This window comes from Myotis nattereri, assembly GCF_964212035.1.
Source record: "Myotis nattereri genome assembly, chromosome: 13".
NCBI classification, from domain to species: domain Eukaryota; kingdom Metazoa; phylum Chordata; class Mammalia; order Chiroptera; family Vespertilionidae; genus Myotis; species Myotis nattereri.
Genome location: NC_138088.1, coordinates 61,700,830 through 61,724,099, shown reverse-complemented (window position 1 = coordinate 61,724,099; position 23,270 = coordinate 61,700,830). Strand labels below are relative to the sequence as shown.

The 23,270-nt window shown below is 55.4% G+C and overlaps 1 protein-coding gene across 8 annotated transcripts in view; it reads left to right on the top strand.

The window, feature by feature from the left end:
* Window positions 1-1,792: 1,792 nt before the first annotated feature.
* Window positions 1,793-23,270, top strand: part of PLPP4 (phospholipid phosphatase 4) — a 40,159-nt gene continuing 18,681 nt past the window's right edge. For 3 of the 8 annotated variants that reach the window (XM_081105164.1, XM_081105162.1, XM_081105161.1), the window contains exons 1-3: window positions 2,486-2,672; window positions 18,486-18,594; window positions 22,144-22,234. In XM_081105164.1, the coding sequence (XP_080961290.1) occupies window positions 2,617-2,672; window positions 18,486-18,594; window positions 22,144-22,234 (256 nt within the window). In that variant the 5' untranslated portion in view covers window positions 2,486-2,616. Of the gene's footprint in view, window positions 1,878-2,485; window positions 2,673-18,485; window positions 18,595-22,143; window positions 22,235-23,270 lie in introns of those variants that run through there. The other 5 variants (XM_081105163.1, XM_081105167.1, XM_081105168.1 and 2 more) reach the window with 5 other exon arrangements.

The window sequence follows — 23,270 nt, the reverse complement described above, 5'->3', positions numbered from 1 at the left end:
TTCAACTCCTGCCTCCACTGTTTACTCCTGTGTGACTTTGTGCCAGTTCTTAATGTCTTTGTATCTCAAATTCCTCATCTGAACGATGGGCATAATAATATACAGGTTATACTGTTGAGTAAGAATTAAGTTAATGAAGAATGTAAAGTTCCTAAGACAATGCTTGGCTATAGCGAATGCTGAGAAACAATAGCTATTATTGCCTTGGCTGGTGTTGCTCAGTGGGTTGGGCATCATCCTGTGCACCGAAGGGGTTGCTGCTTTGATTCCCGGTCAGGGCACATGCCTGGGTTTCAGGCTCCATCCCTGGTGGGGGCCATGTAGGAGGCAGTCGATGGATGCTTTGCTCTCACATCGATGTTTCTCTCCCGCTCCCTTCCTCTCTCTCTCTCAAAATCAATAAAAATCTTTAAAAAAAAACAACCCACAAAACTCTCAAATACACTCTTTCATCGCCATTTTCAACAAGGAGAGAGTAAGCCCAAGACAGGCAACATGACGAGAATGTAGCAGTGCTTGTTTGGATCGTGTGGAAAAGAAAAAAGTCTGTCCTCATACAGCTACACAGCTACCAATACGAACACGGGCTTTTTAAGTCCTCCCTTTCAAACCAGCGTGGATTCTTCAGTTCAAGTTCCAGAAGCATGAGAGATGGGCAGTAATTGTTTTCAGAACTGAGTCATTAAGATCTAACAGCCACTCACTGGGAGAGGTCATTGAGAGGACATGACAGCTGGTTGGCCCATGAGCTGAACAGTGAGTGAGTTCCCCATCCCTGGAGGTATTCAAGAAGACATATTTATTGAGACCATCATGGAAGATACTCGGGTACTGGGTTGAACTTGATGACCTCTTCTGGAATTCTTCTTGGATCCTTGGTGTTGTAGGCTTATCAGCAAGTTCACACCAGGTAACTCTGGAAAGCCTGGGTGTATGGTCCTTATAGGTGAGGGTCGCCATGGCGACTGTCTCATTGGGAAATGTGAGTATAAAAAATTGTTGCTAAGTGGTATTCTCCAAGGTGGCTTTTTCTTTGAAAATAGTCTGGTCAACATGGGGTCATCCTCCTGGACAATGCTGTTTGGGGATTTAAAAGACCCTGCAGCAGAGACACGGCTGGGGAGGTGATTTTCTTGACATGCCCATAAGCTGGACAGGAAACATGAGAGATTTTCACAGAGCGGCATTTTGAAAGCATTTGGGGACGCTGCACTTACATGACTGTCTGCATCCAGAAGTGATGTTTCAAAGATGAGCCTCACTCTAGTTACGGAGCTGGTGTGTTCAGGGAAACCTGTTTACTCTCTGATGAGAGCCTTTCCGAGCCTGCCGGGCCCTCCGCTCTTCACTAAGAACACGCACAGACCAGAGGAGCTGCGGGCTGGGCACCTGGGTGCTGGGGCTGGATGGCTTTTCAGCCTGCCTTTCCTGCTTGCTCTGCCCACGCATTTATCCGCTGGGAGCTCATGGCACCCAAGGGCTGTATTTGGTGAGTGCTCACAGCTGGGCAGCTGCTGGAGCCCCCACCTCCACACCCGAGGACTTGGCTGTCTGCCTTGTGGGATGTGACACCAGTCGGGCTGTCAGTCCCTTCATAGGGAGCAAAGCGTTTCTGTCCTCCGAGGGACGGGTCCTTAATTATAAATTCTTGAGAGAGAGAGAGAGAGAGAGAGAGAGAGACCGACCCCCCCCCCCCCAGACTACCCTGTCCCATCGCAGGGCCACCTGGCTCCCGCCGAGTGGTGCTGGGGAAACTTCCTAGAAACAGAATTCCAGGTCCGGGAGGTGCAGGGGGGGCGGGGGGCGCGAGCAGAGAGAGGAGAGAGGCGCCGCCAGAAGCTCAGAGGATCCCCGGCGCGTCTTGTGCTGCAGGCCACGTGCGTGCCTGTGCCAGGGGGCGTGTGCCAGGGGCGGGGGGGCGCCCACCCGGAGAGGAGAGCGGGTGCCGGGCGGGTCGGGGGGGGCGCCCACCCGGAGAGGAGAGCGGGTGCCGGGCGGGTGGGGGGGGCGCCCACCCGGAGAGGAGAGCGGGTGCCGGGCGGGTCGGGGGGGGGCGCCCGGAGAGGAGAGCGGGTACGGGGGTGGGGGGCGCCCGGAGAGGAGAGCGGGTACGGGGGCGGGGGGCGCCCGGAGAGGAGAGCGGGTACGGGGGTGGGGGGCGCCCGGAGAGGAGAGCGGGTACGGGGGCGGGGGGCGCCCGGAGGAGAGCGGGGCGGCGCAGGGACCGCGCGCGGAGAACAGCGAGCTGCGCAGGGGCCGCCCACCCGCGGGGAGCGGGCGCCGGGCGGGGGCGGCGGGGTTTCCCCTCCCGCGTGGAGGCGGCGGCGGAGGAGGAGGCGGTGGCGCTCGGGAACCGGGAGTCCCCAGGCGCGGGGACCCGGGACGGGAGCGGAGGACGAGCTGCCACGCGTCCCTGAGCCCTGGCCGGAGGCGGGAGGTTTGGGTTGAGCCCGCCCCGCCGCCCCCGCCCGGCGCCCGGCGCCCGCCCCCACCGCCGCCCCCGCCCGCGGCCTGGAGCGCCTCCCCGGCCGCCCTGGATCTCGGGAGCCGCGCGGGCCGAGCTGCGGGAGCCGCCGCGACACAGTCGCCGCCTGCAGGGTCCGCTCCGGCTGCACCATGCGTGAGCTGGCCGTCGAGATCGGGGTCCGCGCCCTGCTCTTCGGGGTCTTCGTGTAAGTAGGGGCGCACAGGCGCGGGGACCCATGGACCGAGCGATGCTGCGCCCCAACTTTGTTTGCGCCACCGCGTTCCGGCGGGGCCTGGATTCCAGGTCCCGGCCCAGCTCCGAGCCCGGGAGGCGCCCTTTGGAACCGGGGGACCCTCCTGCGACCCCCCGCGCGGACCTGAGACCTGCTCCCGCCGCCGCCGCCGCCACCACCAGCGGGCGGGGGAGCGGGTCCAGCGCCCTCGGGTCTCCTCGCCGGCGCCTGTCGCCGCCTCACCTGCCCGGGGTTCGGGGATCCCCTGCAGACGGACGCGCCCTCGGGAAGTTTCTACTCTGCTCGGAGCCCGTGTTGGCAGCCCTGGCGCCGGGCTCCTCTCCCGTTGCTCCCGCCGCCCCAGGCCGCGCTCGGGGTCCCGGTGAGCGTTTCCCAGGAGGCGTTTGGGGTACTTTCGGCTGGAAAATTGTTGCTGCGGAAGCTCGGGGAGTGGGGGCCCCCCGCAGCCCCGGGTGTGCGGAGGCCAGGCCCTGGACCCCTGGGGCTGCGGCGGGTCCCTGGAATAGATGTCAGAGGAGGTCAGCCTGGCAGAGACGTGGTGCCCCTGGACCCGCCACCCACCAGCCTCCGGCCGCAGCAGGGAGCCCTCGCGCCCCTGCAGCTCGCACCCACCCAGGCCTGCCTTCCCCATCACCAGGCTCACACCGGCCTGGTCCCTCCGTTGGCATCCGGGTCCCGCTCCCCGCCGCCCTCGCTGTTCCCGACACAGGCCACACGTTAAAGTTGCGTGAACTTCCTGGATCCGCGGGGCTGTTTCCTCGTTCGTGTTGCTGAAAAGCGCGCTGAGCCGGTCCGTCTGGGGCCCCTCCTCTCGGGGTCTCTGCGGGAACCCAGTCGCGCAGGGCAGGTGGGAGGCTGGGAGCTGCTGGCAGCCGGGCACAGGGACAGGAGTGCCCTGTCTCGCCTGCTTTCCTCCCCCATCAGGAGGCCCGGCCCCAGGTGCAGGCAGGCCCCTCCTGCGCAGGCAACACCCATGCGATTCCGGGGAGCGGGCGGACTTCAGCGGATCTTGGGAAAAGGGAGAACACGTTTCCCTCTTCTTACTCTACTTTTCTAGCCTTGAAATGAACGAACAGACTAGTGAGGGGACCGTTTCCATTGGCAGAGCCTAAGCCCCGGGATTATGTGTCAGAAATGAGAGGTTGGGTGCAGGTGGAACTGAACCTCCGCTGGGTGACAGCGATGCTGAAGCGAAGAGAGGAGGCTCCGAGTGGCCTGGTTTGCCTGCTGCTGAGAACCTCAAGGTGGGACAGGGTCCAACACGCCCGGGCTGGTTCTGCTCAGTGGATAGAGCGTTGGCCCTGGGACTGAAGGGTCCTGAGTTCGATTCAGTCTCAACCCCATCCCCGGCCCCAGGTTGGGGAGCGTGAGGAGGCAACCAATTGGTGTCTCACAGGTCGATGATTTTCTCTCTCCCCCTCCCTTCCACTCTCTAAAAACCAATGGGACAATATCCTTGGGTGAGGATTAAAAAAATAAGAAAGGGTCCAATCCTATTTATATTGTTCTCAGGTTTTCCTTCATGTTTCCTCAAGCAGTTACACGATGTTTACAAATACGTAAAGGTCTGTGCAGTGGATTTGAAAATTCGATGATTACTGTCAATGTGCTTCTTGCGCCCCCTTAGGATGATATGTAAAGCGGCCAGTTTATACTCTTCTCTCCAAACGCCCCCTTGGTATTAACGACCTTCCCCAAAGGGAAACACCTGGGCATGGATGGCACTTTTGGCCGATTCCCTGGTTTTCCTATCAAATCGCTGTGCCAACTTGTGGCTCCGTCACCTGCAAAGACCAGCTCTGGTGTTGGCGGGAGACTCCCTGTGGGAATCCTGACTGTGCAGAGCTGTGATGGGCGGGCAGATGGCAGCTTCCGGAAGGACGGCTCGGGGCTCACAGACACAGACGACCCTGTCTTCTCAGATCGGCCCTGCGAGGTGACAGAGGCTGGCGGGGGAGTTGTATTCTTCCTTTGCCAGCGCTGGTCGGATGGCAAGGTTGGGTGGGCTGTACTCACCTCTGCTCATGAGGGCGGTGGTCTCAGCCGAAGGGCCTCACCTGGGCAGGTGTGGAAAGTCCCTTGGGGCAGGCAGAACCCAGTATCTCTGCTGCCGGGTCAACTTAGCTGATACAATTCACCTGGTTCCGCTGGTGTTTCTACCCTGTTGATTGCCCAGGATAAGAGAAAAATCTGGTTGGAGGGCTACCTCGCGTTGCAAACTGGTGCCTCTGGGGAAACACCACCTGTGGACGCACCTGTTCTCTGACCACATTTGTTCTGTACGAGGCCAGGAAGCCCGTCCCCTGATGCCAGGTGCTCCTGTGGCGTCCGCGTTTGCAGGAATGAAGTGCATCTGGGACCACGATGGGGGGATGACAGTGTCCCCAGCTCACCTGGGGCGCCGGTGCTCAGTGTGCAGCAGGTGCTGGTGACTCGGGATCCTAAGGTGCCCCCAGCCCCCAGAGCTGCCCTGAGAGACGCCCCGAGAGGGACTCAGTGCCTTTGGGACAGTCCAGCCTGAGAACCTGAAGTCACTGGAGGAAAATGAGGGATGAGTAATGCAAACTGGAGCTGCCACAGGAAGGGCGACTGAACAGGAAAGGCACTGGTGGAGGGACGCAGAGTTTAGGAAAAGTCGAGGTGTGCCGGGGAGCGTGGAGGCTGCGTTGGGCACCGTGGAGCTCTGGATCCAGAGGCCCTTGGCCCTCACCTATGGGTGTGGGCAGAGCAGGAGCAGGGCACACGGGATTCCTGTGTCCTTAGCCCCCCGTCATCCAGGGGAGATTCTGGGAGCGTCTCTGCAGATGCTGAAGCCCACGGTTGTGTGAGCAAGACAGCGAGGAAAGGTGGCGCCATCAGCAGCCCTGAGACCAGTGCCCACTCCTTCCACTTTTACTCCAGTCGTGACTGCTTGCGGGCTCACCGTGTGCCAGGCCCTGAGGAGGAGGGTCACGTTCTGTGAGGAGCCCGTAGACGGGAATGCTGCCATGGCTTTCGCGGAAGGAGACACGAGCACAGGCGGGGGAAGGAGCTGCCGCGTCAGAGCTGAGATCTGTCTCCGCGCTCCCACTGCCTCGCCCGGGCTCCGATCACCTCGCTGCGCTGCTTTAGCAGAAGTCGCAGCCAGCGAGGGTCAGTCGAGGGCCTGCTCTGTGCCAAAGATGCCCCCTCTCACTCGAAGTGGACACTCTAGATTCTGTCCCCTTTACGAACAAAGAGACCAAGGTCTGGAAAGGTGAAGTGACCGTTTGAACACACTCCACTAGCTGAGCCATCGCCTGGATTTAGACAGGCACTCGGCCCCGCACCGTCAGCCACTGAGCTGGAGCGTCCAGCACCAGCCGCACACGGAGCGGAAGTGACCGCATCCTGGAAGGAGGCCCTGGCGGCCTGGTCTCCAGGAAAGCACGTGTGCGCCCGGAGCCCGTGGGAGGAAGAGCGTCACTCAGTTGTAAGGTCTGACTCAGGACGACACCTGGGCAGTGGGGAGGGGGCAGCTGTGGCCCACATCCTCAGGGAGATGGGAGTGGGACACGCTGCAGACCCTGAGGGTCTTCCTTAGGTCTTTGGAGCCCAGAGGGCGAGGTGTGTGAGTCCATTGCTGGTAAGAGCATACACGGCCGTGTTAGAGAATTATCGGCAGCCCCTTCTCTCTCAGCTGGAGCATCGGGGACAGGCATAGAGGGCCTGGCCCAAGACAGCTCTTCGGACGGAGTGTCCTGGAGCAAAGACCTGGAGGCCTGGGCGCACATGGTGGGTGGGGATTAGGTCACCAGGTGTGGCCTCAGCACAGAGTGTGAGTGTGTGTGTGTGCGCACACGTGTGTGTTGGGGGAGGGGGGTGGTAGTGGCAGGAAATGAGCCAGAGTGCGGCGTCTTCATGTTCTGCAGGGAAGCCTGGGCGGTCTCTCAGAGGCACTGACTGGGGATCCCCAGGAGACTTGAGACAGAAAAGCGTGTGATCAGACCCCATGGGCACAGGCCCTGTTCACTGTTGTCGGTGACGGTCCATCCCATCATTGATGTTTCTGTCTCTCTCCCTCTCCCTTCCTCTCTGAAATCAATAAAAATACATTAAAAGAAATGGGCATCCTTCTGTTTGAAGTGCTATTGGCCACTGTGAAGGAGCCACTGTACCCAGATTCCTGAGGCCTGATGAGCTTTCTCCCCAGCGGTCAGCGCATAGCACTACGAAAGGAGACGCCCCTTCATACTGTGGGCAGCGTCATCTCAATAGTTCTGGAGACAGTGCCTTTATGCCCCACACAAGGCTCATGAGAGCTCCGTGACTCGAACTCCCAATGATGGTGGCTGTCTGCATGTCAAAGTCATTAGTGACATTGCTTCTCTGAGAAATACATCTTGATGTCCTGTGAAGGAATCACACACACTGGTTCGCAGGGAGGAGGTGGGTTCAGGCAGGACCATGACTGGCTGTATGTCCCCATCATTCAACTAAAGGCACAGGGTGTGGGGGGAAGAGGGGAGACGCCCGGAACAGGAGCTGCGGAGAGGAGCTGGGACTGTGGGAGCCAGGAACGGCGTTGTCACCATCTTTCAATATCTGAGAGAGAAACGGACCCCAGAGGAGCCCTGGTTGTCATTCCGTCTCCACCAAGAGAAGGGGCAGGAAACAGCGGAAGCTGCTGGGGCATTTGGGGAGTTTCAGACAAGTACAGCCGCCAGTACACGCTGCTTTGTCCTTTACCAGAGGGTTTGAAAAATGTTTTTATTGAAACACTAGAGGCCCAGTGTACAAAAATTTCTGCACTCGGGAGGGGGGTCCCTCAACCCGGCCTGTGCCCTCTCACAGTCTGGGACCCCTCAGGGGATGACTACCTGCTGGCTTAGGCCCGCTCCCCGGGGGATTTGGCATAAGCTGGCAATAAGACATACCCCTGGCAGTCTGGGAGCCCTCGGGGGATGTCCACTTGCTAGCGGGGAGCAGGCCTAAGCTGCAGTCGGACATCCATAGCGCTGCTGAGGAGGCGAGAGAGGCACCCACCACCACCGCTGTACTGGCAGCCTTCAGCCTGGCTTGTGGCTGAGCAGAGCTTCCCCCTGTGGGAGCGCACTGACCACCAGGGGGCAGCTCCTGCATTGAGCATCTACCCCCTGGTGGTCAGTGTGTGTCATTGTGACCAGTCATTCCCAGTCGTTCTGCTGTTAGGGTCAGTTTGCATATTACCCTTTTTATAGGATAGAGGCCTGGTGCATGGGTGAGGGCCGGCTGGTTTTCCCTGAAGGGTGTCCCGGATCAGGGTGGGGGTCCTGCTGGGGTGCCTGGCCAGCCTGGGTGAGGGGCTGATGGCTGTTTACAGCTGGTCACACCCCCTTCAGGTTGGGGGTCCCCACTGGGGTGCCTGGCCAGCCTGGGTGAGGGGCTGATGGCTGTTTGCAGGCAGGTCATGCCCCCCACAGTGGGGATCCTCACCCCATGAAGGTTTGGTCAGCCTGGGTGAAGGTCTTATGGCTGTTTTCAGGCGGGCCACACCCCCTTTAGGGTGGGGGGGTCCCCACTGGGATGCCTGGCCAGCCTGGGTGAGAGGCTGAGGGCCATTTTCAGGCTGGCCAAGCCTGCCAGCGATGGAAGCTCCTAGCCTCTCCTTTTTTTCTTTTTTTATTCTGGGATTTATTTACCTTCTATAATTGAAACTTTGTAGCCTTGAGAGGAGCTCAGAGCTGGCGAGGGTGGGTGGGAGGGAAGCTTGGCTTCCTCCATCACCAGGGGCAACCCAGCCTCCTGCTCGCTCCAGCTCCATAGCCACGGCTGGCTGAAAGCAGGTATCTGGGGTGGCAACCAAGCCTCCTGCTTGCTCCAGCTACGTGGCTGCCGGCCGCCATCTTGGTTGGGTTAATTTGCATACAGTTGCTCTGATTGGCTGGTAGGCGTGGCCTAAGGCATAGCGAAGGTATGGTCAATTTGCATGTTTGTCTTTTATTAGTGTAGCTTAGTTTAAACTACATGAAATTGCTGGCATTTCACTGTTTTGACCTTAAAAAAAAAAAGGAATTTGATTTAGTTCAACCTAAAAATAGCCATGAGTCTCCCATGGTCAGCAAACTGCGGCTCTCGAGCCACATGCGGCTCTTTGGCCCCTTGAGTGTGGCTCTTCCTAAGCCTTAGGAGTACCCTAATTAAGTTAATAACAATGTACTTACCTATATAGTTTACATTTTAAAAATTTGGCTCTCAAAAGAAATTTTAATCATTGTACTGTTGATATTTGGCTCTGTTGACTAATGAATTTGCCGACCACTGGCCAAGACAAAGTGTGTGATTCATAGTTATACAGCTGCCAGGGACCCCACCCCCAAGCCCCGCCCACCATCGAGGGTCCCGCCGCCTGACTTCTGGCACCATTTTTGAACCCAATGTAAATGGAGTCTTACAGCGTGGACTGTTTGGTGTGACATTTTGCCCGGCATGTTTGTTTTTTAATCCTCACCCGAAGAGTTGTTTTTATTGATTTTAGAGAGAGAAGAAGTGAGAGAGGGGGAGAGAGAAACATTGATCAGTTGCCTCCCATTTGCCCCTACTGGGGATCGAACTCGAAACCTGGGTATATGCTCTGACTGGGAATCGAACCTGCAACCTTTTGGTGTATGAACAACGCTTACCCGATGGAGCCACCAGCCAGGGCTGCGCAGGTTTCGGAGCTTCGTCCACGTGGTGTGTGGTGGTGGTTTGTTGACTCCATTGCTGTGAGCATCTCATCGCACCCTGGACCTCTGCTCCTTCACTCCTTCGGGGACCTGGGCTCTCTGCTGGTTTGGGCTGCTAAGCTGATGCTCCTCTTGCTGGCGAATGGTTCGTAGTCTCTGTTGGTCTGTACTAAGGACTGAAGTGCTGGGCGTTCACCTGAGGTTCAGAGGATTGGCTCCTCTCTGCAGCCCTCGTTCTGAGAGAGAGCGGCCCTGGACGGACGCTGCTTTCATCCCGGTCTGCAGAGCAGCTGCTCTGGGCGAAGTGACAAGGACACCCGGAGCCGGGCCCTGCTTTGCAGGCGGCCCCCCGCTTTGCAGGAGGCCCCCCACTCAGCAGGAGGGCCGTTCCCTCGGGCTTTGGGGTGACACCCACCTGCTGGCTGAGTCGTGCTTTGTATCTTAGTTTACGTGAGCATCCTGCCCTGAGCTGTGTATTCGTCCAGGAGGCGGTGAAGATGAAATGATGTCGTGGGTGATGGTGTCCGCGCTAAAGCCCATCTCTGCTCCCCCCCACCTGCCCCTCCCAGGAGGAGGCGGAAGCGGAGGTCACTTAAATCCTCCTGTCACAGTGTGTTGAGGAGGTGCTGCTCTCCGTGCTGCAGGGGAGCTGAGCCCTGAGTAGGACGTAGGAGGTTTGGGGAGGCATTCTAAAGGAAGACCCAGGACCCCACTGGGGAGGGAAGGGGCCAGTGTGTACATGTGTAGGTACCTGTTAGTTGGCCTGAATCTCCACCTTGGGGGGAAGGAAGGAGGGAGGCGGAAGGAGGGACGGACACAAGCTGAGCTCCCTGCATGCAGCCCATGCCGGGGGCTTGGCACCTTCAGATGGTTTCATCTCTGCCACCCCAGGAGGTGACACTGTTGTCCTAACTTACAGGGTCAGGAGTTAGTGCTGCTCACACAGAGGGCGCCTGCCAATCAGAATAGAGAAGAGAGAAGAGCTCTTCAGTAGATAAAGGGGCAGCAGATATGAACAGGGAATTAACAAAATGCTAATAACTAAGACACCCCCTTAACACTGTGATTTCCATAGAAACACCAGGTATGCCTCTAACACAAAACGATGCTGAGTGGAGACCCGCACAAGCTTTTATGTGCGACAATGAAAAGAATACGCAGCCACTAAAATTAATTATGTAGATGAGTTGTGACGATATCCGTAATCTGTTAAGTGATAAAAAGCCAGTTACAGAAGTGTGCGTAATGCAGCTTTAATGTGGTAATTTATTACCTGAATTTGTGTCTGCTCCTGTAAGAAAAGTGTCTATGAAGATACACACAAAAATCCTAATAGTGGTTATTGCAAGCCATGGAATTTGGTAATATTTGCCTTTTTTATACTATTTGTGGTCTAAACTATTTTACAGTAAAATGTATTACTTTCATTCATAATCAGAAAAATCAATATCGATGTTTCCTGTTTGGGGGAAAAAAGAAATATCCTCAGAGCGGCACTGAGTGATTCTTTCTTGATTGCTCTGGGAATGCCTGAAGTGAGTGTGTCAGAAATCAACCTTTCTATGTTTTATATCAACTAACTATTTAAAGAAAAATCAAGGACTGCAAGATTGTGGCAAGACAGATGTGGTCAGAGCATGTAGTTGATTGTAAATGGACACACCCACTCGAAGAGCAAAATATTGCACACAGTTATCCTGCCCTTTGATTGAAAATGTTGAGAAGAAAAGTTTTAGAAGGGGCGCTAGTGTAACAGATACAGAAATCGTCCCGTGTGAAGAAGCTCATTGCTGTGCTCTGTTCAAAGCAAAGTTAATATTTTTGTCAAATAAAAATAAATGAAATCTCCAATCGTCACCCTTTGAAGAATAGCTTGGTGACCGTGGGCACAGAGGACGTTACTAGCTATGGAGATAATCATTCTGAAAACCACGGAAAAACAGTGAGATTTTATGATTTAATAGTAAAAGAAAAGAGCACTGTGCAAAAATATATCTCGGAATTACAACTATCAAAACTATGTCTGATTTGGGCACACATTGGGAAGGCTTACACACAGTGAATGTAATGGGAATCAATTGTTAGCCCTCACTTAAAAAAACTTGAGATTATAAAATAGTTGTGAAAATTAAAATACAAAAAGTGTAATGCTCCCTGAACTTCTATACCTCTTTCTGCCAATTCTGTTCTGTTCATTTTTTAAAATTAAACTTTCAAACACACATCTTCTCTAATAATAAAAGCTTAATATGCTAATTAGATTGGATGTCCTTCCGGACAGCCTTCCAGACAGCCTTCCAGACGACAGCCGGGGCTGCGAGGGAAGCCCGGGTCCTGGGGGCCAGAGGGAAGCAGGTGCCAGCAGCTGGGGGAAGGAAGGCCTACTCTTGCACGAAGTTCATGCATTGGGCCTCTAGTTTCTATATAATAACAAAAACTGAGGATATTTTTATCCATAGTTTAACTTTTTTTTTCTTAATTTGTCTATCTCTGTAGATCTACTTGCTTATTTTATCCCATGGGAGGGAATAAGACATTTGCATCTCTTCACTTCGTGTATTGGCAATTTGTATTTTTTAAATGAAATATCTGTTATTCCCCTTCATTCAAGCTTTTATTGGATCTATAAATTTATCTTATTGTGTAAGAGGGCTTTATGCATTAAATATACTAATCTTTTATATTTGGCAAGTATTTTCTCCATGTCTAGGGTTCACTTTTATATTTCTCTTTTTTAAATATATTTTCATTGATTTTTACAGAGAGGAAGGGAGAGGGATAGAGAGTTAGAAACATTGATGAGAGAGAAACATCGATCAGCCGCCTCCTGCACACCTCCTACTGGGGATGTGCCCGCAACCAAGGCACATGCACCTGACTGGAATCGAACCTGGGACCTTTCAGTCCGCAGGCTGATGCTCTATCCACTGAGCCAAACTGGTTAGGGCTCACTTTTATATTTCTTTGCAATTTCTATGGTTGTGCACGTTTTAATTTTTATGTAGTTAAATATATCTTTTCCTTTATGGGTTCAGAGTTTCTGTCCCATTTAGAAAGTCCCTTCTCATCCAAAATAGAAATATTGTTTTCTGTGTTCAGTATTTTATATCATTGTTCTTTGATTTTAATTCTTTATTCATAAGAATTTTTAATTTACAGAGAGAAGTAGTGGATTTACTTTTTTTCTTGCATTTGTCAGTGATTGAAAGAGACATTATTTTCTCAGTGATATCATTATCAGATACAAACTTGCACGTGTCTGTGGGATTGCAAGTGAATTCTGTTCTGATTATGTGTGCCTGGTGCTGGCTCAGGATAACACTCTAGTCACTGCAGTTGGAGAGCACGTTCAGATCGCTGAGGGGAATGGCCGCTCCGCCCTGGGAGGGAGCAGTGGCCACAGTGCCGGCTGCAGGGCCAGGACGCCTGGGTTCGTGACCCTGCGCTGCTGTTTCCAGCTCTGTGGGTGGGTGGGTGCTTTGTCTCTGTGCTGAGATCAGAGGCTGTGGCTCTTGAGATTTCTGTTTTGTTTTTATGATATTCCATATGGCCACACACAGTCCATTTTTTGTAAATTTACGTAGCTTGAACATAATGAGTACTTTGTGTGGTGGGCACAAAGCTCTAAATATATTAAAGCAATCAGCTGTGCTATCAAATCTGCTGTGTTCTCACTCTGCTTTTTCTTTTTAATTTGTAACTTTTAATATGCAGATAGGTTACCTCTGTCAAACTAGGGTAACTAAAACATCCTCTTTTTTGGGGGAAAGAACACATTTTGTCTTACTGCTGCCAACTTTTTCTGTTTTCTTTTTGTGGTGTTTCATTTTAATATTTTTTCCTCTTGGTTTAACTGAATTGTTTGAAAATTTCCCCTGCTATCCTTTATTGATGGATAAATTCCATCAATATTTATTTCCTTTAGTGATGATTTCAAAGTAAAAAAAATTCTTATATCTACATTTCAAGTTGCTGTTCTTAAATGTTGCATTCTTCTGGTGAACCTTTCATTGTTAAGGTTTCATCTTTGTGTTACTATTGCTTATCTTGAAGTTACTTTATCTAATGCTAATACATAGCTACATTACCTTTCTTGAGTTAATGTCTGCACAGAATATATTTTTCCATCTTTTTACTTCCAACTTACCTGTATTTTTATGTTTAATGTGTGTCTCTTATAAACAGCATTAGTTTTACCTTTAATATTATCCAGTCTGGCTGGTCCCTGCCATTTAGTTGGAGTGGTTATCATTTACAGTAAATACAATTATTGATACGGTTGGTCGAGTGTAAGGCCGAACACAATAAAGGAAAACCTCGTTCAGAGGGGAGTTCTCACGCAGGTGCCGCCCGGAAGCTCGCGTGGACAGTTTGGGCAGGAAGAAGCTGACGTCATCACCCCGGCCCGGGAAGGAAGGCTCTCTCCTTGCCCAGCAAGAGCCCAGCCAGTGAGGAGCCACCACCCTCGGCCAGGGAGAAGCCACGGCCACGCGGAACTCTCTCCTCCGATGGAGGTTTGTTCATAGCGGCTCCCCCCAGCGTCCTCCTTTTTCTCTAAAATGTAGCACTTTCCTCCTTGTTCTCCACACTGGCATGTAGTTTGCAACAGTTTGCATGTCCTGAATTGCCGTTCCTCTGCTATTGGCGAATAAAGTCATTCTTGCTGGAAAAACAACTGGCTGTTTTACTTGTAAGGTTGACAAGTCTGCCACCTTGTTTGTTTTCTGTTCGTCCCACCTGTCACTGATGGAACCTGTGAATCCTTTTTTTAAAAAAAAATATGTTTTAATTGATTTAGAGAGAGGAAGGGAGGGGGAGAGATAGAAACATCCATGAGAAAGAATCATCAATTGGCTGCCTCCTGCACGCCCTCTAATGGGGATCAAGCCTGGAAGCCGGGCATGTGTCCTGATGGGGAATCAATCGTGACCTCCTGGTTCTTAGGTCAAACCACTGAGCCACGCCGGCCGGATCTGTGATCCCTTTTGGTGGACTGAGGCATAGACCCCTTTCCCACGCAGGAGTAGGAATTCTTTTTTTTTTTTTTTAATCCTCACCTGAGGATATCTTTCCATTGATTTTTAGGGAGAGAGGAAGAGAGAGGGAAAGACAGAGAGAAACACATCAATTGGTTGCCTCCTGCAGGCACCCTGACCAGGGCCCCAGGCCGGGGAGGAGTCTGCAGCTGAGGTACGTGCCCTTGACTGGATTGAACCGGGACCCATTGATCCACTGGCCGACACCCTATGCACTGACCCAAACCAGCCAGGGCACACTAATGGGAATTTAATTATTGTGGTTTGTTTCTTAGAGTTGAAAGTTCATCTGTCTTCTTGAAAGGCTACAGACCTTTTACTTACTTAAACCAAGTTACGTTCCTGCTTCCAACTTGCAGCTGCTAACCTGCCTTGAACGGAAGAAAAGGTGGTCACCGTGGAAACATGATTGTGGGTAAAAGAAGAGTTATAGGCTCAGCCGGAGGGTCTGATAGGCTCCTGTCTTGGGCTCGAGTTCTGCACGTCCAGAGGCTGTTTGGGTGCTGGCTGGTTCTGAGGGAGGGGTGTGTTCATGGCTGATTCTGGGTGAGGGAGGTGTTACAGTTGTTATGAGTCTGCCCCTTGGGGACAAGAGGAGAAAGTCCTGCGGCTGCTGAAGTAGTTGGAGGTGAACAGCAGAGCATCCAGAGAGCAGGCATTGGCTGTGCTCTGGGGCGCAGCGGGGGGCGGGGTGCTGCCTGGGCCAGGCCTCAGGCCTCAGGACTCTGACCTCCCGTGCAAGGTTTTTATCAGCAACTTGGATGAAGACATAGAAAGCAGGCTTATCAAATTTGCGAATGACACAGAACCAGGATGGAAGGCTAATCTGTAGGATAATAGAATCAAGGTTCATAAAAATCTTGGCAGGAATGATGGGCCGAACCTACAAGGGAGCCTAACAGGATTACCTGTGAGGCCCTGCTGGGCCGGTGGGAGGGCCGGCAGCTGGGGGCTGGGGAGGCCCAGCCTGAAGCAGGTCGTGCCCAGCAAGGCCTGGGGTTCCCAGGTGGTGATTTTAAATGGAACGTGTGTGTGACTAATGCAGTAGGAGCTGCAGATCTCAGGATGTGAGCTGCTCAGCGCCTCCTTCCCGGAGCCCCACTTCCGGAGCCCCCCCTCCCCCCCCACACACACCTTGATGGATCTCGCACAGGCTTTCGGGCCCAGCGGGCTCTGGCTTTTCCTGGGGAGCTCCTCCGAGTCTGCAGCGTGGAGTCAGTCATGCTCGGCTGAGCGCCCAGACAGCCTCTCCCACTGGACGGTGCTCCCCAAATGTGGCCACTGATTGTCCATCTTCCGCTTCGGACTCGGGGCTCCTGCAAGTAGGGACTGTCTGCCTGTCAGACCTTTGCCCAGAGCAGTGACGCTGGGACTGGCACACAGCAGATGCCCGCGGTGCCTGGCTGGGGCTCTCCATCCTCAGAGTATGGGCTAGGGCTCTGGGCCCCACATCTTGGATCTTTACCTGCCTTGCCACCAGGTCGTGAAGGTGTGCAGACCTATCCTGTGGGGAGCAGGTGATGGGACTGTGGATGCAGCACCAGGCAGTGCCCAGGTGTGGACCATCCTGAGAGTCTGAAGCAGCAGAGAGGTGATGGGGGGAAGGGGGGGTTGACTCCGCCCCTTGAACAGAGAGATTTAAAATCATAGGCGCCATCTAACCACGTGCAGACTGCTTGCGTGGCGGGGCCCCCATTAACCTCCAGCTGAGAGTGGAGAGGATTTTCCAACTGGAACGGGAGGAGTAGAAAACGAATGATAGCCCCGGGCGGTGGCTCAGTGGTTATAGTGGCAGCCCGCAACTCAGGGTCATGGGTTTGATTCCCGGTCACGGGCACGTACCTGGGTTGCAGGCTTGAGGATCAGGGCGCATTTGGGAGGCAACCAATCTCTCGCTCTCGCTATCACTCGCCTCCCTCTCTCCCAGTCTTTCTAAAACTCAATAGAAAAAATAGCCTTGGGTGAAGGTTAACAAACAAAAAACATGATAATAAGCACAGAAGCAACACTGCTTCCTGGCCTCCCAGCACCGGCACTTGTGCGACAGCCCCCACCTCCCGCCTCCACCAAGCAGACGAGGACCCCGAGACCCTGTCATCAGGCCCGGCCGTCAGGAGCTGGCCACTGTGCCCAGCTGAGGCCTGGGAGCTGTGAGTGCCCTGGGCTCTGCAGCTCCTGCTCCTGCTCCTGCGCCTGCGGGATCAGTGCTGTGGCCCCCGCCCCGCCCCCGCCCCCTCTGCGTGGGGGTTGGCTCCTCACCTTTTTTTTACTGAGAACGATATTTTATTTAGTCATTTTTCTTTCCAACTGGAACTCTGGGAATTCAGAATGAACGTCCTTGCCCATGAGCTTCTTATAGACACGGGAGGAAGTTCCAGCCTTGTGCCCGTCACTGCTGTGCTGCGCTTTGTCCCGATGCACCTTGTGAGCCGGCTGCGTCCAGCTTCTCGCGGGTCCTCTGCCCACGATCGCCCTCGGAAGACGAGGCCTCCAGGGCGGCGGGCGGCGTGCGGCTCCGGGCGCTTCTGCTTGTTCTTTGTCTGGCTTTTTCGGGTCGGCTTAGGCAGACCCTCCTCTGCCCGAGGAAGACCACGTGCTGCCCATGAACTTCTTCTCCAGCTTGAGGACCAGCGGACGTGGATTTTCTGGACAGACTTGAGGAACCAGAACGAAGATAACAGCCTTCCGACCGCCACCAACTTCAGTTTCCTTGGCCGCTGTGACGTCCAGTCCCGCAGCTGGGCCTTGAGGTCCACGTTCATCTCCAGGCCCAGCAGAGTCTGGGAGATGCTGGACTCGAACTCTGGCTTCTCGCCATTGGGCTCCACGATCTTGGCGCTGGAACGGAGCGTGGCTCCTCCTGCGTGGGCGCCGCTGAGAAGAGCTTGTTTGTTAACCTTCACCCATCGCAGCTTTCCCCGCTCGGTGCATGGCCCTCGGGTGGTGGAGATCCCGCGGGCGCACGCGGCCAAGCACGTGTGCGTCGGTGCCACGCAGGCATTGTTCTCCCACGGGCTGCACGGACCACAAGTCGGACAGCCCTGGGTTCGAGTCCCTGCCGCCACCTCCTGGCTGTGGGACCACGGCCCAATCACTTGCCGTCTCAGAGCTCAGCTATGAAGCGTAGGCTGGTCTCCAGTTCTGTAAAGCACTCGCTCGGCCCCTGACGAAAGCTGTTCCCGCCTGGTTTCGGGGTCTCAGCTCCGGCTGAGCTTGTCTGGCTGAGCATCTCCACAGACCAAGTAGACGGAGAGTTTCCAAGTGAGTGCAGCTCATTCGTGGACCTTTTCCTAATGGTCAGGAGTCAGAGCAGAGGGAAGGGCGAGCATCAGATCGTCAGCCTCCTGGCCGCGTGCTGTGTCCTTTCCCATCTGCCGGCACTCGGCCTTCCAGGTGTCGGGGGTGTGACCCCTCAAGGTTTAATGCATTTCCATAACTCTCTTCTGCAGCCACAAGTGCGATGACGATCCTTTGTCAGAGGGGACCTCGGGGAACGCGTGTTCTCTCTGGAATTAGCAGGGGCCCCTCATTCTCCAGAAGCTCCTTTGAGCACCTGCTCGGCATCAGGCAGAGCTGGACCCACTCACTTTCGAATCCCCAGGGCGTAGGGTCTTTGCATGTTACGCTCACAGCTGTTCTCATGCCCAGAATCCGTCCAGCTGGCAGGTGGTGAGGGAAGATGCCACCAACCCTGTCATTCTTTCCGTCTTTCCCCGGTTGGTCGGGGCTGAGAGCCACCAGCCAGGGCAGCGTCATCCTTCCTCTTCTCTGTGGGCTGGTCCTCCCCTGGGGTGTGAGGAGGCTGGTCCCCTGGGGTGTGAGGGGTGGACTGGTCCTCCCTGGGGGTGGGGTGAGGGCTGGTCCTCCCCTGGGGTGTGAGGAGGCTGGTCCCCTGGGGTGTGAGGGGTGGACTGGTCCTCCCTGGGGGTGGGGTGAGGGCTGGTGCTCTCTGAGGGGGTGGAGGCTGGGCTGGTCCTCCCAGGAGTGGGGGGAGACACGGCCTCCCCAGAAGTAAGACAGCAGCCGAGCGCTCGGCCCTCACGCATCTTTCTTTGCTGTTTCAGTTTTACTGAGTTTCTGGACCCGTTCCAGAGGGTCATCCAGCCGGAGGAGATCTGGCTGTACAAGAACCCCCTGGTGCAGTCGGACAACATCCCCACCCGCCTCATGTTTGTAAGTACCAGGGCTCCCGCCGGCTCAGCCTGTCTCCCAAGTGAGTTTCTCCTTCAGCTTTTCTAACCCCCTGGAGACGGTGAGCAGTCCATCAGGTTCAAGTTCAAAACCAAACCGTGGCGGGCGCTGCGGGCGCTGCCGGCTCGCGTGAGGAGTGCTGGCGGGCGCTGGGAGGAGGGGCCTGTGGCCTGAGCTGCGCTGAGCTGTCCCCTGGGAAATATTCACAGTGAAATCGGCCGGACGCTGCAGCTCCACCTGCTTCGAAGAGAAGCTGAGGTCTTCGCCACTGGTTTCAGCTGGTCAGCTGTCCGCCACCGGCGAGGCGGCCAGTGTGGCTCCACCCCTGGGTAGTGCCTGGGTCTCGGCTTCTGGAATAAGTGGGCCAGTGCCCACATCACGGGGGATTCGCTGGGATGTGTGTGCGTCGCCTGCCCCACGGCAGCCGCACCCTCTGAGACCCCCTCCGGCAGGCCCTTGGTAACTGCGGGAAGATGGTCTCCGCGTCCCACCCACACCCCGTGGGAGGAGGGTCTTTATTTCCTCGGTAGCAGATGCAGAACTGCATTCCAGCGAGTGAGCGGCAGGGCCAGGAGCCCCATCTGAGCGGCCAGCCCCGAGCCCCCGCAGCGAGGCTGCCCTCGGGCTGGGACTGGGTCAGGGCTCCTGGCTGGTGCCCAGGCCGTGCTGTAGGGAGATGAGCCCTCAGTCATGCAGCGATGACAGAACTGGGTGGCAGCCTCAGGAGAAAGGTACTCCTCTTTGCCAGCCCTGGTGCCTCTGGGGACGGAGTCCCTGGTTCCAAAGCTTTCCTGGAGCACGCGAGAAACGTTGCATTTTGAAAGAAATCCCCTGATTTTATGGAGGAACTCCTGTTCATTAGCGATGACTAGTGAGCATTCAAGTCTTATTTTCATCGCTTTTTAATCATTGCTTTTCTGCTGGAAAATAAACTGGATTTTCATCCATCTCAGAGGAAGTAAAAATTAGGGTGGCTGTGAGGAGATCACTTCCTAACACTTGAGCATTAAAATGAGACTTCTCCATTTTGGCTCTAAGTCAAATCTACGAATCCTAGAAATAAAGGAGCTGGGTGTCTGAGCAGTTTACTGTGTGCCTTTCATGGGGGAGCTTCTCTTTATCATGTACCCCCCCCCCCCGTCTTCAAGTTTCATGTGCTGTGGAACAGAGATGCGTGTTCGTCTGGGTAATGTCAGAGGCGTGTGGCTGTGTCCTGGGCTCACGTGAGCAATGGATTGTTTCAGAGTCTGGATACAAATGCTACAGATTTCTGGGTGCAGAGCAGGAGAACGGAGGCAGGGGCAGAGTTGAGACGCCCCGTGGCCATTGAGCTGCCAGCCTGAGCGGTGGGTCTCCCGGGTGTGCCCCCGCCTCCCGGGTGTACCCCCACCTCCCGGGTGTGCCCCCACCTCCCGGGTGTGCCCCCACCTCTCGGGTGTGCCCCCGCCTCCCGGGTGTGCCCCCGCCTCCCGGGTGTGCCCCCGCCTCCCGGGTGTGCCCTCGCCTCCCGGGTGTGCCCCCGCCTCCCGGGTGTGCCCTCGCCTCCCGGGTGTGCCCTCGCCTCCCGGGTGTGCCCCCGCCTCCCGGGTGTGCCCCCGCCTCCCGGGTGTGCCCTCGCCTCCCGGGTGTGCCCCCACCTCCCGGGTGTGCCCCCGCCTCCCGGATGTGCCCTCGCCCCCCAATCGTTGGGCAAACTCCTGCTCAGATTCTGAGCCTCTTGGGGAGAGTCTTCCCAGCTGGTGTTCTTCTCTGGGTCTTGTTTCTGCCTAACCGGGTGCATCATCCGGATTGTCCTGCAAGGCTTTCCTCAGTTGTGGGCTGTTCTCATGTTTAAGGTGTGACTGTGGGTCATGGCAGAGCTGTTTGCTGTCTCTGGGGGGGAGTGGAGGCCTGTTCTGCGGTGCCTAATGTGAGAGGAACAAGGAGCCAAGGACATCTTGACCTTGGCTCTAACTTTGGACTTGGTGAGCGTGCCCTCAGCCACCGCTGTTTGCTTGTTTATTTACTTACTCTGTGTGGGATGGTTCGTCTTGAGCCTGCAGAGCAAGCTGGCTCCACACCCCCAAGTCCACATTTCTTTGCCTCTAATTCTAATGTCCAAAGACAGGGAACCACAGACAGGCCTTTGCAGGAGGGTAGTCACCGCTGTTTAAACGCCGAGTGGTCTGAGTGGCTGTCACCAGCATCAGAGCCGTGGAGATGAGTCCAGCCTGACCTGGGCGCGTGCTGGAGGGACCGGCAGAGACGGGCTTGAGAGCTCTGGGCCTGGTGGGACCGTCCCAGACGTCCAGATGCCCCAGGAGTGAGTGTCCCCTGTCCCTCTCGAGTGGCCCCGGGGCAGGCTCTGCTGCTCAGCTTCCCTCTGAGTCTCTTCCAGCAGCTGCCGCAGATCTGGGCCCTTCTCCTAAATGCCCTCCAGGGGGCAAGACCTTATCTGAGGTGTAAACAGCCAAGTCATTCAAGGCCACAGCCGGTAAGAGGGCTCTTGCTCCCACTTGTGGTCAGAAAGGAACAGTGAGCATAGAGGGGTTCTCAGGTCTCATGGACGTCTCCGCAGACAGTTCCCAATCCTCACCCCCCCCCCCCCCGCCCCCCACCACCACACACGCCATGTTCTGAGCTCTGGTTGGAGGAGGTGGCAGGGCCTGTTCATATGGATGAATTCTGTCCTGACAAACATACCTTCTGGCCATGCTTTGTCCTGTTAGGAAGCCCCTCTTCCTCATTGTAGACCGGGGTGGGGGGAGGCAGACCACCTGCCCTCAGAGCCTGGCCGCTCCCACCAGCTGTGTCCTCAGCCTCATCACGGAGTTCCAAGGGGGCCAAAGGGGCCCGACCGTGGTGAGGAGAAGGGACTCCTCGCCTGGGCAGAGCTCCTCCTCACAGCGGGTTCTGCAGGGAGTTGTTTGCACCCGAATCCCACCTCCTGCTCATTAAAGTGCTCCCCGACGTCTGTGCTGTGGGTCCGGGCAGGACAGGGAAGGAAGAGAAAACGTTCCTGCTCACGGGCTGGTCTCTGCCGTGCGGAGACGAGTGTTCAGCAGAACAAGAGGGGAATGAATGATGGACGCTGAGCAAGCCCCACGGGCTCTCGTGTGGCCGGAGAGCTGGGGGGAGGGGGCTCCCCCACCTGCTGCAGGGAGGACGTGAGGGGCTTCCTGGGAAAGATGAGTTGTCATAATTACAGACTCGTCCTTTCTGTTTGAAAAGCCGCCACTTTAAACACGGCTCCGGCAATTACACATCAATTACAACCTGCAATCAGCCCTCAGCTCAAGCGCCTGGAGTCTGCAGTGTAGATGCAAAGCCTCCTCCTCAGGTGGGGTCAGGGGTTCAGTCAGATCATCCACCAGGGAGCCCGATGCAGCCACTGGCCCTGATGATCCACCAGCCAATCAGCCACTGGCCCTGATGGTCCACCAGCCAATCAGCCACTGGCCCTGATGGTCGATCAGCCACTGGCCCTGATGACCCATCAGCCTCCGATGGCCCAGCACTGTCCTCACAGGGACTGTCTGTTCTCCCTTCCAGGCCATTTCTTTCCTCACGCCCCTGGCTGTGATCTGTGTGGTGAAAATTATCCGGCGAACAGACAAGACTGAAATTAAGGAAGCCTTCCTAGGTAGAGTATCCATGGTTCTGGTTTAGGGGGTGGGTCAGGACTGAATTAGATCACTGGGTTTAAGAAAACCTCAGTTGCTCCCAGTTAACTTTCTCTCAGTCAAGTCAAGCTTGGGAGGAGCAAGACTACGTGTTGTGAGCCCGGGAAGGTGCAGGGCACAGGTGGAAGCAGCAGCGGCTCCCCTCAGCCCGTGGCCACTGTCTGTTGTGCTGAACAGTAGCATCCGCCTCCCTCAAGACCGGTTGCCTGGGCTCAGGGCAGGGCAGCTCTTGGTGGCGAAAGAAAATGAACCTGAAACTTTGTCACCACTGCCTGTCCAGCTCACATTGTGGCGAATAGGCCCATGTTACAGGCAGCTCAGAAATCACCACGTCCACGCCCCCAGAGTCCCTGGCTCCATGGTTTCTCGGGCCTGGCCACGGAAGTCGTGATCTCCAGCCAGCCTGTGGATGCCTCCCCCCACCTCCCCTAGGCCAGGCGAGGTCCCGGGCTGCTTATCTGTGGTTTCGGGTTTGGTGGTGACATGGCCCAGTTTCCGAGGCTGGTGCTGGAGAGGTCGGCGTTTCCAGCCAGGGCACCGGAGCCCCTCCCACACGTGGCCTGAGCGGCCGGGGCTGGGTCAGGATGGGTAGCACTGTGGTCCCAGGATGTCCTGTTGGGGGTCTTCTCAGTTGACCTGGAAATCCCTTCCCCTCACTTTAAAAAATTATCTTTATTCTTGAAAGTATTGCAGATTGTCCCCCCACCCCCATTGATCCCTTCTACCCCACCCCACTCCCCCTCCCCTCCCAGGCCTTCACCACACTATTGTCTGTGTCTGTGGGTTAGGCATAGATGCACATAAATTCTTTAGTTAATCTCTTTTCATGCCCCCCACCCACCCCTGCCTTCCCGTGAGATTCGTCAGTCCGTTCGCTGCTTCCATGTCTCTGGATCTACTTTTGTTCATCAGTTTATGTTGTTCGTTAGATTCCACATACAAGTGAGATCCTGGGACACTTGTCTTTCTCTCACTGGCTTATTTCACTCAGCATCA